We start from the raw sequence: 16,240 nt of genomic DNA on the forward strand, positions 1-16,240 counted from the left end.
AAGATAAGGGAGCGCACCTCTCCGGACCCGGAGCGCACGGCGGAGAGGGGCGGACCTATAACGTACCACCGGCGTCTGCTCTCTGAATCCTCACTCACTTGCCAACAGGCTCTGTCGGACTGGATAGCTAAGCGTTGACAAATCCCCCCTCTCTTCAAAAAAAAAAGAAAAGAAAAAAAAAGGGTGCCATATGCGCGCACGGCGCTTCGCTGGACTCCTCCGTGCGCCCTCGCTCCTCCAGATGGGTTGAGCGAGTTTAACGCACATAGAGCGGATGGAAAAGTTCGGGTTGGTCCAAACTTCGCGGCTCGGCTCGGTATGATCGTTTCCAACGTGAGCTTAAGTTGCGCGCATTGTCCTGGGGGAGGAGCCGGCGGGACGGCAGCGACGGCGACGGATGCGTACGAAGAGGTGTCCGGCGCTCTGCCTCCTCCGTCCCTCAGCCCAACGGGGCATCTGGTGGTGGCGGTGTGCCTCGGCTTCATCGGCACCTTCGGGTTCCTCAGTAACTTCCTGGTTCTCACGCTGTTCTGCCGGTACCGAGCTCTGCGCACGCCCATGAACCTCCTGCTGGTGAGCATCTCTGCCAGCGACCTGCTGGTCAGCGTGCTGGGCACCCCGTTCAGCTTCGCAGCCAGCACCCAGGGGCGGTGGCTGATCGGACGCGCTGGGTGCGTTTGGTACGGGTTCGTGAACGCATGTTTGGGTAAGGAGTGTTTCCATTTTTTCTTTGGCATGTGTCACCAGACTGAATGAACCAGAACAACATCTTCCAGCCCATTTAATCCAGATTGAAATCTTTAAATGTTATCTTTCTGTCCTCGCGTGACTTATTCACCTCTATCAAGAGAAAAAGAGATGAAATATTGATTTTTGTAGCCACTTAATTTCACCTGCCGGTCAGATGTGTGTAATTACTGGACACTGTCTTGTCCCCAGGATGTCCTTTTCCAGTTTGTCCAGTTTGACCTTTCAAGATTTATAAACGTGAAAAATGACTAAATCAAGGCTCATCAGTTCTCATGTGTTTTATTTGCTTTGCTGTCAAACATATTTAGCCTTATATATTTTATCCCTGTAGCTGCAGAGGAAAATGCTCACTCCTTGCCTGCAGCAAAACTCACTCAAAACCTAACATGATTAAAATCCTGTAAACCCATTTAATTCTGCGGTTAATTTCAATTAAAATCCTATTAAGTTGTGAAGGTGTAATGTGCTGCTCCCTGCTGATTATGTTCGGCTTTGCTAAGCTCGCAAACTGAATTTTCTTCAGGGACATAAATCCTAATAGGATCTGGTAATGTGTCGTAATTCAGATTTAGTTCCAGATGTGACAATGCATTTTAGAGACGGGAGGGGGCGGGGGGGCTGAAGGGAAAATTAATTCAAAAACTCAAATAGTATATATCATAAAACATAGAAAAAGCATTTCTTACTGTATGATATTAGCCTACATAATAAATCCACCTGTCAGGCTCTCATCTTGATCCTTGGTTGTGTCTGGTGTGCAGATTGGTGCAGACAGAGCTGTGGGGTCAAACCTTTGACCTTTCAGTTTCAGGGCAATCACTCTAATGACCGTCCAGGGTTGATTAATGTCACCTCATCTACTCAGAAACCATAGGATGCTAATTTTTGTGCAGCACGCAGGCTGGAGTGGGAGTGGGAGTGGGGGGGTGTGGAGAGATCTTCCTGTGTTTGTCAGCGTCTTCATGGTCTTAATGACTTCTGTTGTTGCTCTTCAGGGTTTTCTGTGATTGAGAGTTGTAAGTGACTAATCAGTCTGTTAAACGCAGCTCTGTGCACTACAGAGACGTGCTGCTGCCATTAAAGCTGTTATTTTTGTTATTCTTCTATGGAGTCTGGGTGAACTGCAGGGAGATGTTCTGCTCTAGTCTGTTTTTGTCTCTTTGGAGTCTGGACTTGAAATAAGGTGGAGGAAGCTTCTGCTGCTGCTGCTGCTGCTTTAAATCAGGTGTTTTCTCCCAGGAGACTGGACTCACACTGAGGTGATGTTGCTACTCATAAATAATTCATTTCCCCTCAGGAGAATGGACTTTTCAGTAAGACGTAGTAAAGCGTCGCTGCCTTTCAATCAACAGTTGTTGTTTTTTTACGTCGGAGTCTGAACTTGGGGGTTGCTGCTCTTAAATCTCTTCTCTGGTCATATCGTTTTCTCATCTCTTCCCCATCAAACTGAAAAATTCCTCCATAACTCCGCTGCACGGCTAATGACACGGCCAACAGCTTTCCAATACAACCCTGAGAGCGTCAAGCTGTAATGAGACAGGCACACTTCATATCTGCAATTTATCCATGACCTGAGAACTTGGCGTGATTAAATTTGCAAACAGTTGCTCATGTGGTGCCTCTTTAGGAGCAGCAGCAGAATAAACAAGCAACAACCAATCGCAGCAAAAATTGTACGTGACAAGATCAAAGGCTCAGAGTTGAAATAGAGAAGACTTGGAGGCTTTAGAGACTGAGCTCTGGACTGGGCTGGACACTGCCAACTGGGATGGAGAGATGAGTCCTCCAGTGTGAAGGATTTATGTGAGCAGTGAGTGACTGATGAGAGTTTGGCGAGAACTGATCAGATTGTGGAGAAAAAAAAGGAGAGAAGTGCAGCCAGTTTGAAAAAGGGTCAAAAGGGTCAAATTATTTCACATTGTGTGCCGGCTGATGAAAAGCCTGTACGCAATTGCGCAAATAGGAGACGTAATAGTTTATTTAAAAAAGAAAGAAAAGTGAATGGGAGGGGGGAAATCATTTGTTGTGTGAGAGAGTTACTTCTTAGAAGAGGGGAACATTGTTGGATTTGATCCCCACAAAAATGAGTTTGAACTCTGCAGAGTTCACGGCGGATTGTATTTTAAGTGGGAAAAGTAGCAGCCTGAGGAGGAGATGAAGCTCCAATTGTATCGCCTCTTTAGAATGCGTATTTAGCTGCAGTGTATCTTTGTGTCACATTTGAGCATCTTCTCTAAATGCAAGTGGCTTCCCAGTGTCTTTTTCCGGATGTGCACGGTTGCAAAGTAAAGCCAGGTCTCCCTGTGTTCAGTGTCTCAAATTACAGCATCTACACACAGAGACACTCACAGTCCAACTGGGCTGAAGTGCACCACTTCTACCCAGGGGTTTTTTTTTATGTAAAAGGGTGGAAATTACAGAATACAGAAAGTCCCCCCCCCCAAAAAAAAAAAAGTACAAATGTGCAAAAATGCCTCTCAAGTGCAGCAGCACAAGTACTGTAGGAAAACACATTACTGTGTTCAGTAAGTAAAAGATACGTTATCACACTCAGGACTGCAAAACGTATAAGAGGGATCCACTGAGTTAGGCAGGACTGAAGGGAAAACCCTCTGCCTGAAAGAACTGAGATGGAATCGGCTCTGTTTGTTAATGAGACACTGTCCGCCCCGCTGCAATTACCCAGACAACATCAGAGCTACTGTACCATGCAGCCAGGAGCTGTTAGAAAACTTGTAATCAAGCCTCATAAGGTCACTCTCAGCGGAATTAGACTTTATTCATGGAGGTTTAGAGCTCTTCTTTATGTCTCCTCCCTCCATTCTCCTTTTCTTTACTACTGTACCTCTTTCTCTTCTCTCTTTGTCTCTGGCTGCAGAGGGCAACAGGTGCAGGGCTTGGGAAGCGTTCACTGTTGCTGTGACATTAAATGGACTAAACAATTAACCAAGCAAGCATAAAAATAATTGGCAGACGGATACCTGTGGGGTTGTTTTCTTTTATCCAGCGATCCCTTCTCTGTCTGAAGTTTTCATCAAGCCCACATGTAAAATGTCAATCAGAGACCTGGTTATGCTTCGACACGGTCAAGAAATACATGTAACCTTTCCTCACCAGAGATCTAGCAGCAGAAATCAGGTTTCACTAATCCTCTTAAGCTGATTACAGAAACCAGATTTCGTTTCTTTCTTTTTTTTAATGCGACTTTGAAGAAATTAAGTTACTCCGGTAACAGGATTACTTACAGTAAATGCATGTTAACACACAGTGACAGCGTGTTGGGAGTAGTGCAGTGTGGTCAGCAGTTGAGGAAACGGTCTGATCCGGCATAAGTGCTTTTGCTTTGCCATCAGTTGGATCGGGAACAGGAGTGCAGTGGAAAGAGGGGGAACAAGAGGGAGGTAGAGGTGAGATGGAGGGGAGGAGGGGGGGGGGGGCAAACAGTGAGAGGGGTGCTGTGGGAAAGAGCAAGAGGGTAATGCAGATTGTGGAAGAGAGAGAGAGAAAGAGGAGGAGATGGAGAAAAAGATGAGATGAAAGAAGCAAGAGGGGAGAGGAGAGAGGAAGAACACACAAAAGGAGAGAGAGAGAAGAGAGAGAGAAGGGAGAGAGTGAAAGATGATTAGCTCCTGTGCTGACTCAGGACCCTGGGACACTGGGTCATTCATTTTACCTTAAATCTATTCCACACCACTCTGGAGTTAAGACGAATCGGGCCTCAGGTGAGAAAGCCTTTAAAATGCATGCTGGGGAATCAAAGCCGAGCATGTTTGAATCAAAGCCAAACGTTGGGGAGTGATTTGCTCCCTGAATCCCCACCAGGCTCCGAGTAGAGACTGTGCAATCATTACGAGGCAGCAAACGGAGGAACGGTCGCTGGTGAGAGAGAGAGAGAGGGGGCCGCCTTTTGTTGCTGAGCAAGCAGAGCAGAGCATTAAAAGAATCCTCTGTAATAGGCCGCCGAGGCCACGGGGTGTTGTTATTCTTCAAATTTGTTTACCCATGATTACACAATTATTTGATAATCTCAGGCCCAGTCTGTGTTTTCTCAGACACTCTCGGTGTCCTTGTAATCCCTCCACGTAATAATCCCTCCAAGTGATTAATGTGTGCCTTTGGTCATCGGCAGCTATATTCCAAAATAAACAACTTTAGATTAGACTTGAGGCGACGTCCGAGATTTACTTTTCTGTCCGCAATGGCTGTTATTAAATTATTCATCACAGCAGACAAGAAGACAAAAAACCAAAACATTGAAGCTGGACTAATCGATGCTCTTTGGTCTATTAATAATGGATCAAATGGTTTAAACGTGAAAGATGCTTCTTGTTTCGGTGAACCTCCAAAAGCTGCAGTCCTCTCCTCTACGAAGCCTTTAGCCTCTTTTAGCTCATTGTTTTGGTTTTCGGTTTTCATCATGTGGATGATACTGTTGCTCCATGTAGGTTAGATATATGAATAGGAAACTATGCAACAACTTCATGATGTGGTAATACACTGGATATTCAGCTTGATCCAAAAATGTACTAACTGCAGCTTCAGAATGAATACACCCACACCTTATTGCTTTGGCCCATTGGATCTCAACCTTTTTTTTGGCTATTTGACCATTACTCTGTATCAATCGATACATTCTGACATGAGATCTGATCGAATCTTCAATAAATTTAAGGCTTGGACTCAGTGTTGCAGACGTTAGTCTTTTCATCAGTGCCAGCTTTGGATCACTGCGTCTGCGACTATAATTTATATGTCTCGCTTTCTTTAGAGTCCATTTGTAGCCAAGCTGTTTCCACTTACTAAACTATAAAACTCTTCTCATTGGTTACTTATGTCTATGAACTGAAAGCTGTTTAAGAAAGGAGTGATGCTCCTTTTGTAGACAGTTTCATTTAGTGTAGTTTTTAGAGGCATATAGAGGAAATTAATACAATAAAACACAGATGACATTTGAGTAAAGCACTTATACACAGCTACAACTGAAATGCTTTCATTGTATATAAGAATCATATTCTGGATTTTCTCTTTAATTCCTTGGCATATTATCTTTGTAACCCATAAAAGAATAATTATTCTATCTAACCAGAGTGCATCAGTCATTAAAATAGGCATCAAACACACTCACATTCAACCAAACACATTAATATCCAGCCTGAACAGACAAATAGTCATTTCCATTATTCTCAAGGCTCTAGCTCTTTGCCATTGCGCTTAACAGAACAGACGTGCGCCCACTGGCCCAGCCCGCTGTCCAAAACCCAACACGCCACAGAGGCCCTCATTATGCAACCAGTTGCTGTGATTGTGTGTAATCAAAGTCTCTGTCCCTGGTAGACTCGGTGTGATGGAGCTAGAGTGCCCCTGGCCCAGCACTTAAACTCATATGTGCTGATTAGCTCTGATTTAAGACTTGAGCAACAATTTACTCCCCCGGCACGTGTTCATCAATTAGCGATTAGCATGTAGAAGACGACTGAGCGCGGCCGTGCTGCTGTCTGCCTCTGTTTCTGTGTGAGCAGGTTATAATGATGACCGACCTGAGGATGTAATGACACTGTTGGCTCACTGTTTAGGCTGAGTCACAAAACAGAGCTCATGGTCCAGTCCTCCTCCTCAGGGAAAAGAAACATTTGTCTGTTTCAGCTCAACTGTGATTCCATTAGTAAATGTTCGAAGGGTCCAGCTCATCAGTTTTCATCATTTGTTGTTTGCTGAGTCACTGATTCTCTTTAGATTTTGGACAAAACAAGACACTGAAATACTTGATGGCTCTAGGAAGCAGTGATTGGCATTTTCTTTCCAGTATGTTATAGACAAAAGGACAAATAAATTCGTGGGGGGAAAGTTGAGGCAGTGTATGGTGCCTCTTACAGTAGCAACATGTGAATTTAAAGGGATAGTTCAACATTTTGGCAAATTAGCCCACAGCCATAATCCCTATAGTTTTAGGAGTAGGATCATTACCTTTAATTTTCAGTGCAAGCTATTTTTTAGAATGGCAGAGCAGAGCCGCAAGCTGCTCAGAGCTCATGGAATTTCTTGGTTTCCCTCATCAAACTCATCAAATACACAATCCAACAACTCCAAAACGCTCTTGTGGACAAGTTGTGACCTGCACATTCACCACGCTATGACATAACAACAGAACGTTACGAGACAGAGTTGTTTTAGAGGTAAATGCAGAGGCCGCTTGCCGAAAAACTGCCCCCGACAGGAACACGCACCAGCGGTTTTGCATGAATTTACCTTGAAAACAACTCTGTCTTGCAAGGTTCCATTATTATCTCATAGTGTGGTGAATGTGCTGGTCACAACTTGTCCACGAGAGCGTTTTGGAGTTGTTGGATTGTGTATTTGATGAGTTTGATGAGGGAAACCAAGAAATCCCATTGGCCTTTGCTTTTAGTGTAGCTCTGAGCAGCTTTTTAGAACTGCTCCGCTGTTCTAAAAACAACTTACACCGACAATTAAGTTAAAGTGTGTGGCTGCATCACTTATAGTCAAATCCATATTACATAACTATGACATGTCTGACAGCATCACTAAAAACTTTTGCCTTAATGACTTTCACAGTGAAAGAGAGTGATGGATAGAAGGTGACATGCAGAAAAGGGGCCGTGGGTCAGACTGTAACCTGGGCCAAGACTAATCCCAGAGAATACCCTCCTCCACCAGCTGAGCTATCCCGACACATGCTTTCTGTCTGGGGTCCACAGCCATTCAGACGTCTCTCTCTTTCTCTCTGCTCGGTCTGTGTGTTGTTGTGTTTAGTTATTCCTCTGCCTCCTTCAGCGTAAGTGATACATGTAATTAAAGTAGTTCATGTGCCATAATGGAGGTGAGGCTCAGTGTGTTGGACACGTTCCTCTGCCTCCCTGCATACAAAGCAGGTGTAAAACCACAGTGGTTTGTTAGACTGCAGCTTGATTATGCTTCACTAAGCAGTGGTAGAATTAGCGTCAGTCAGTCAGGTACTTTCATGACTATAGGACTGCCCCAGTAGGACAGATGAAACTGAATCAGTGATGAAAATAATAGTAGTTTCACTCATACAAAGTCAAAGTTTTTTTTTAGTTTTTGAGTATTTTCGACACGGTTTGGTGCAAAATTTGAATAGTAACGTGATAAACTAATTAAATCAATTTTGTGTCTGGATGGGAAGCTGAAGATTAAAAACACAGTTCTCCAAACACATTAGCTGCACAAACTTTGATTTTTTTTTTTTTTTTTAGAGCATATCTGATGAATAATGCCATTACTTTGTAAATCCAACGGGATGTTTGGAGGCACTGTTAATGCAAATAGAGAAAATGAAAAGATACGCCAAGAAAAAGCAGATTTGTTTCACATGCTGCAAACTGAGCCAAAGGCACGTCTGCCAGAGTTGAAGATGTTTTTTAAAAAGTGAGTGGAAATTGATGGAGGAAGTTTGGAAATCAGGCTGTTGACCTGTCACAGGTACGGAGTTGTGGCTTGTTAGCGCAGTGAACGTCAGTCAAACTCGATGAACTCCTCTCTTGTCCGTCGAGTGTCAGAGAAACAGATGCAGCTTGCTCATTATCCGGGAGTGAACGAGAACACAGATGCTTTGGTTTTGAAAAATTGGTTGCTCCACTCACTTTCAGATTTTTGAAACCTTTGATTTATTTATGAAACCAAATAAATGAATAAATGAAAACACAAGAAAAATAATGTTATGCAGTACACAAAGTCCAGGTCAAAAATCAACACATTTTAACAAATCAAATAAGAACTTGTTTGCAAAGAGTTGTAACATCTAGACTGAATGTTTTGATAAAGTTAGTAAAGAGTCCCTCTTAATTTAGACAAGATGACAAAACCTAGACCTGTGCTGTGTCTCAATTCGCACACATCTGTAGTTATACTTACTATTTTGAGTGTTTAAGTGCGTTCACACTGACAAGTAAGGCTAAATGCAGTGTACTGTAGGGTTAATACCTGGATGGTGCGCGCATAACAGTCAAAGTTGAGTGTTGAACTGGACACATCACCCAGAATGATCGCCATCTTGGCTACGTATAGCGGAATCGGAGGGACTACCACGGTCTGTAACCACGGCCGACTATCACCGGCTTAACATTACCGACTAAGCTAACGCTAGTTGTCGCATTTTGCAAATATTTACAACTTGTTAATGTCGCCTCTGGCCACACATCAGCGTAGTCAATTTAACATGCATATAAAACAAACATGGCTACGCCGTAACAAGCAAAATGCAGCAGCTACGGTTCATCAACCGGTGAGAACTGGCAGTAACTCAATTCAATGGCCAAATGTTGCGATTGTCATTTGTCAACGTCTTGGTCTGTTGTTTGTGGATGGCTTAAATGATGGAAATTTCTTCTTTTTTAAAAAAGAAGAAAATAGAAATAACAATGCAGCAATTTACTCAGTATTGTTTAGGCTAGTTAACTTTCCAGATCAGAGGCTTAATTCAGTGTCAGAGCCTTTCGGTGCTGAAAATGTCTTGTAGCCTACTGTACTGCCTATATTTCATGTAATGGCTTAAATGAGGGAATTTAAGCCAATTAAATAAGTATGCTTATACTGAAACTCAGTCCTGTCACTTTCACTTTTTATTACTGAATAGACTGAGTAACATTAACAGCCAGGAGTGAAAAGCATTCTCTGTTTTATTGATTCTTGAGTGTGTATGCCGCTGGCCTGATTTTTAAGTTTTAAAAGTAAAATAAGTGAAGCTGAAATTTAAGAACAGTTTTATGATATGAATACCAAACATAGATGAAGCTAGTCCAGTTCTTTATGTATCAGTAGATTTTGGTACTGGCATTGTGAGTATAAGTATCTTCTGCATCTTGTCTTCTAACGTAGAGCAGGAGATAGAAACACCCACCATGCTGCAGAGGGACGACACCTGTCATCCTCTGTATCCCATCTTTCTGTCTATTTTCCACGACCTCTGACCTCTTGTTCCGTCCTCAGGCATCGTCTCCCTCATATCCCTGGCTGTTCTGTCCTACGAGCGTTACTGCACCATGATGGCGCCCACCATAGCCGACGGCAGAGACTTCCGCCCGGCGCTGGGAGGGATCTGCTTCTCCTGGCTCTACTCTGTGGCCTGGACGGTTCCTCCGCTGATGGGATGGAGCAAATATGGGCCCGAGGGACCGGGAACCACCTGCTCGGTCGACTGGAGGACCCAGACGCCCAACAATATCTCCTACATCATCTGCCTGTTCACCTTCTGCCTCGTCCTGCCATTCGGCGTCATCGTCTACTCCTATGGCAAGCTGCTGTACGCCATCAGACAGGTGAGGTTCTGCAAATATAAATGTTTGTTGGGGTTGGGGGGTTTGAGTCGACGCAGAGAAGTTGTTGAGCATTAAAACAACTTCCAGCTGCCTGGATGCGAGCCAGTCTGGTCTGAGATATGATTGCAGCAAGTATTCACAAGTGATTCAGATGCACACCAGCAGTGCACCTTCTGATCTGTGGCCTTAACTGATCCAGGACCATATCAAACCCCTCCAGGCAGTCCAAATTTTCAGTGTGGGGCTGCAGAGTTGACGAGGGAAAAGAATATGCGTTCATACATTTCAAAGACTGGAGTCTGAAAGCTTAGAAATGAAGCCATGCATCAGATGATCTCAACAATCGCCAATCAGGTTTGACATCTCAACAACATAGGCTATTAAAGCTGCCAACACCAATTTATTCTCTTGTCTACTCCTTCGTGCTGTTGCCCACTGCTGAGGTTGTTCAGGCCAAAGTGTCTGAAACCATCTCCCGCTATCGTCAAGACATAATTTACACCTCAATGCAGGAGCAGTAGAGGCTGAGACACGACCGGAGTTTTGAATGACAGCAGTAATTTACATCCAGATGTTAATGCGAACCTGGTAAAGCACTGTGTCAGCTGCTGTCACATTTTCATGAAACTAAAAATAAAATGTATTCAGTCCACAGTAAAGCTTAGTTTTGAGAGACCTAAGGGCACTTTTTGAAACTTTGATTTCAACTCTTCTGTGATGCAAACACTGAAGATGAAGGGTGAAAGTTTGAGGCTTGGTTCAGTTGGTGCAGGTTGTGTTAGGACAAATGGTCTTTTGGAAATGTGCAGGTGGGATCTTTCCATTTATCTCTCTTTCCTGAATCCTGATTCATATAGAAGTGCTAACTAACTTAACTAGTTATTTTGTTGTGCCACATAGAGACAGGACAAGTTCAAAAAAGTACAGACTAAAAAACTACGAAACTACTAGAACATGATTTACATAAGTACATTAGGGAGAAAAATGCTTGTGCCACTATAACTACAAACACAGCAACAGAGTTAGGTTGTACTATAGTTTATGTCAAATACAAAAAAAGAAAACTTAACAGTCTTTTAATCTGCTAATTAAATCAAAATGTCAACCATACAGTCAGAAAAGTATTGTTTTGAGCAGCTCAGGGGATGAAATGCCAATGAAAAAATAGTCCAGATAGACTTAATTTTGTGTGTGTTGCAAATTAATAGAAACTGATCAATTGCATTAAGGAGCTGTGAGATAGATCAGACAGATTGTCTGTGTGTTACCCTTTCTTTTGCATGCGCTGCCTATAGGTTACCTTCCACCTCTCTGTTGTTGTGAAGTTTGAGCAGAGTTTCTTTTCACTCCAGCCCAATTGGAACTCCGCCACCTCACTAATGATATTAGCCTGGGAACATGTTGTTGCACGCAGATCGCTGAGGTCACACATGCATTAGCTGATTGGCATTCGCTGCTTCATGCATGCTTTACCAGCACTGACTCTTTCAGCTGAACATCCAATCAAGTGTACTGTATTATGTGCTGAGGTTTTGAGGACTTGATGCACTTGTTTGTTCAGGTGGATCCTCGATGCTGCTTTGAGAGTTTCCTCAAAGTGCTGATTCTTCTCCACCACTCTTGCCAATACAGCAAGAGGAGCCAAAATCTGACCCAGGACCTGTGTCAGACTGGTTCCAAATTATGGTCTAATTGGCTCCGGTCTCACTTTGCTACCCTATTCAATACATCTAATATACAGTAGGAGAGTGGCTCAGCCTCTCATAACCACCCTAGGAGAAGATACAATAGAAAATGATGCTATTAGGTGAACATTTAATTTTTGAAAATATAATTTTCAGATGTTAGATTGGTTAGAAAATTATTATTGTTGGAGGTGAAAACAGTCTTTGAAGCATATGATGTGAACAATTATTTTTGGCATTAATTTTCAGAAAATAATTGTATCTCTGCTCTTTTCATATTTGTGTTTTCACTCCATTAAGGTCTGTTGTGGTTGAGCTAATTCTGCACCAAGGTCTATTTAGTGTGGGTCTGACTGTGCCCTGGTCTCTCCTGTTTAAATGTCCCATATTGTATTAAGGTAGATTTTGTTTGATTATACAGTAGCCTAAAGCAGGTTGGTTCTATATCATTATTGTGAAATTATAAAAGTTTCAACCACCCTGGAAGGATTTGGTTTCCGCTATATTTTTATTGAGCTCCTCAGATTCTCTTATTCTCTGATTGGCTCACTAACCTGTTGTTACTACATTGGAGAGGGGACTTATTAGAAATTAATTTGTGGTTGTCAAGTTCTCGTAAGTTTTGCATATAACTACAATCTAACAACTATTTATAATGGTAAAATGGTGAATTTATTTTACAAGTCCTCATCTTAAAGGGGAACTCTGCAGGTCCGGTTGCTAACCCTCCTCCTGCCATGTGCATTTGTTTTTAACGAAACCGGCAAGAGATCATAAACAGTGTTATGACGTGTATATCTGTGTAGTCTTATCTGTCATGAAAAAGAGATTGTGGTTTTGGGGTGCTGCCAAGACGAGAGCTGGGACACCGGGTCAGAAGCACTGATATTGCCTCCAGATTACCCGTTACAAGTCATTTATTTAACCATCACAATTACTCCGAAGCTGCAAGGAAAAAATGTAGCATAGTTAAAGCAGAAGTAAGTGGTCCGGTCATTTTCGCTAATGCTGCGTTCCAGGCCGGCTTTTGAAATCGTAAATTACAGCTTCAAGTCACAACTTACGACTTTGTAGCGTTCCAGGCAACCCACTCGTGTTTTTCCGACCTGTTTTACCTGTGAAAGTCACTATAACGGCCACTCGTAACTTCCGACCGGTGAACTCGTACCAGATCGAACTGGTACGACTTCGCGGTCGGAAAAATACGAGTTTCCTTGAACGCACCATAACAGTCCTCGTCCCTACGTCACCACATTCACGGCGTTCCTTGGCTGCACACACAGCCCTGCATGCCGTTCTCTCTCCTCATTGGATAAAAACTGTAGGATACGATAAATGTTTTCTCCTCGGCTCAGAGCAGAGCAGAGTGACTGACAGACCCGTGTTTCGGTCCAAACACTCTATGTAAGTGATTGCTGTCGGAAGATATAACTATTTAAGACTTATATTAACACAAATATATCACTTACTTCTGCTTTAAGGTAAAAATCTTGCATAGTTCCTCTTTAAATAATTTTGTAGGCAAGATCTTCTAATATTACAGGTTGTTTGTCTGTGATGATTGTACCAGTCAGACTGGTTCTGACTATGGAGGAGTTAAGAGATGCAGTGACACATCACTGAGGAAACAGTGGGTTAGAGGAAAGTTTGGAGCTGTACTTTTTGGTACTGTAAGAGAAGGAAGAATTTCAAAGGAGTCGAGTTGCTGAAATTAATCATTTGGAACGGGAGTATAGAGCAGCACAGAGGCTCTGTGTTCAGGCTGGTGTTAATGACAGGATTATAGACGACTGTCTTCATTAAATTCAGCCGAGGCGCTTCTCTGAACCTCAAGGCTACAGACCTCCGCACCCACTGTCAGCTAATCACAAGAGACAAAATCTCTTCATTTAGTGGTGTGTGTATGTGTTTCTCTCTCCGGGTGCGTGTGTAGCAATGATGACACAGAGAGCATGCCTTCATATTGTTTCAGGAACGTGGGTGTTTAAATGACCTGAGGAGGAGTTAACATTCTACAATTACACGCAAATTACAAACAGCAGGTTCTGAAAGTTGTCGATGATATTTTTAGACTCGCTGCGTCTCATGTGTAATAAGCCTCAGACATGTTAAATGAAAAACGCACACACAGTCATATACCAAATCAAATTGAAGTGGTCAGTTGAATGAGAAACTTAAAGTGAAAACGTAAAACTGTTCCAGACTCCTGGCTGTGTGTCTGTGTGGTGGTGTGTGGATGACAAGTAAAGCACAATAAGTGGGCAAGTGTGACCACTGACTGCATTTGCATGATGTTGATACGTTGTGATGATACATTACTTCTCTTATGCGTATCCGCTTGGCAGCTTCATGCGTACAGCACGTCTCTGTTCGAATGTGCGTCATATGTCTTTCCTCAACTTTGTGTGGGATGGATCAATCTGTTTGTGTCAGTGAGCCCTGCGTGTTGATGCATTATGCTGTTTGCACATTTAATTTCTCACACCATTTGCTAGTCCATGTGCCATACCACTGTGGGTTTTCCTCCATGCCTGGAAGCACACTGAACTTTTTTGTGTGTGTGTGTGTGTGTGCTTGTTTTTTTTCTTTTCTTTCTTTTCCCTTTTTTGCAAATGTGAAAGTATGAAAGCTGAATTGATCAGAAAGTCCAAAGTAGGTTGAAATTTCCCCCTAAAAATTGCAAAGATTGCCCCCAGAAGGAAAAGTGGCAAGTGGTTGTTGCTCCAATTGCACCTGTTCCCTCCTCTATCAATGCATGTTTCACGGTTGTATGATGATCAAATGGTGCATGTCTGTGGGGTATAATTTTTACGAATCCAAACTTCAGCCGCTGCCTCAACTTTTGAATGTGTCCAAAAAAAGATCTAATTAAACATTCAAAAACATTCATGGCAGATGTGATCACTTGCTCATGATTGGAACAGGAGGCCAGTAATTCCTCATCTCATGCAGATGTCTGAGTGCCAGGTGAATACAGCATGTCAGCAAGTTTGTTACATCACTGAAATTCAAGAAATGGCTCTGTTAATCACTTATAACTGATCTATGCTGCTATGTATATTATGCATGTATCAATAAACTTTTATAAGACACAAAATAAACCCTTTGAAAAAACAGTATAGGCCATTTCTCTCAGGTAGAGCCTCAGGGATCATTCCTTGGCCCTTTGCTATTATCAATGTTAATACCAGACAGCCAGGTCTTTACTGATGATATTTAATTATTAAAAATCTGTATGCTTACTATTTGAAATGAATTTCATATATATCTCCTTGATCGATGGCAATGCACCCATTGTTGAAGTTTTTGCTGTAAGAAAAAAAATGTGCCTAACTGCTGAGTATGTATAATAAAGTGAAAGCTATTTCTAATAGTTCATACAGTCATTACATGACTCATGGCAATGTGCGTCTATTTATGTAAAGCTAGAGAGCTTTTTTTTCCCTTTGTTTTTTAGTTAATATTACTGTACAGTTCCTGTTCAGTCCAGTTCAGTTCGGTCCTGTACCAGACACAGCAGCTTTTGTAACATAAAAGCAGCTTGTAAATGACTTTGTAAGTGATGAGCAACAAATGAAAAGTCATCTGGGAGTGTTTGCTAATTTCACATCAACTTCATAATGTAAGTGCTGCATTCAGAGCTCATTGCACCACCCATAAAGTGTCTAAAAATAGACTCTTGTGGGTTTAAAGGAACCATTTTAGAAATGAATATTCTTCGACACTGTTTGGTTTCTAAACTGTTGATGCTGATCAGTCACATTCATTTTTCTCGCATCAAATAAACTTCCAGGCGGAATAAACAAACTACATCAGCATGCAGTTTTTGTGCCACATAATGACACTGAGGGACAGTGGAGAAGGTGTTTGTGATTTTGATGCTTGATAAAGCCCAATTTTGTTTTTGTGTTAGTCTCAATAGACCCACACGGCTCTCTACAGATTACTATCTTTGTCTCATGGGTTAGTGTCTCAGTTCGCTTGAAGCGGTACGCAACAAAGTCCAACAACACACTGAATTAATCACTGGTGGTGATCCATTTTCATTAAACTATCATCTAAATTACCAACCTGATAAGAGATTCAGCTCATTAGAGCAAACATGTTGACAGAATCTGAAAACAAGAGTCGTAGAGATAACAACTTGAGTTAATGAACTGATCACTATTCTAATCATATGCATGGCATTGCCACGATGAGGTGGTTTTATATTCTGACATCGTGTGAGGATCTTTGGCAAATTAGTTAATTAACCACAACAAAATACAACTTTATGTGGAGACAGAGACAAGATAAAAGGCTCAAGGTGATTGAGATTGGCATCGGGCAGAGACTTGTGTTTAATTTTGCTCTGCTGTCTGCATACTGTATATGTGCAGGGCTCAGTGTGTGTGTGTGTGTGTGTGTGTGTGTGTGTGTGTCAGAGGGGTGGGGGTCTGTGGGTTTATGTGTTGTCTCTGCAGTCTATAGGTGTAAAGTTACCTAAGGGGAAGATAATCCCTTGCTTATACA

At 42.4% G+C, this 16,240-nt stretch overlaps 1 protein-coding gene across 1 annotated transcript in view; it reads left to right on the top strand.

Annotated features, from left to right (window-relative positions):
* Positions 1–318: 318 nt before the first annotated feature.
* tmtopsb (teleost multiple tissue opsin b) overlaps positions 319–16,240 on the top strand; it is a gene marked incomplete at both ends in the record, with an annotated part of 28,666 nt that continues 12,744 nt past the window's right edge. The window contains 2 exons of the mRNA XM_083995289.1: positions 319–706; positions 9,715–10,043. Coding sequence (XP_083851415.1) covers positions 319–706; positions 9,715–10,043 — 717 coding nt within the window. The remainder of the gene's footprint in view (positions 707–9,714; positions 10,044–16,240) is intronic.

Source organism: Trachurus trachurus (genome assembly GCF_905171665.1).
Source record: "Trachurus trachurus genome assembly, chromosome: 20".
NCBI lineage: Eukaryota > Metazoa > Chordata > Actinopteri > Carangiformes > Carangidae > Trachurus > Trachurus trachurus.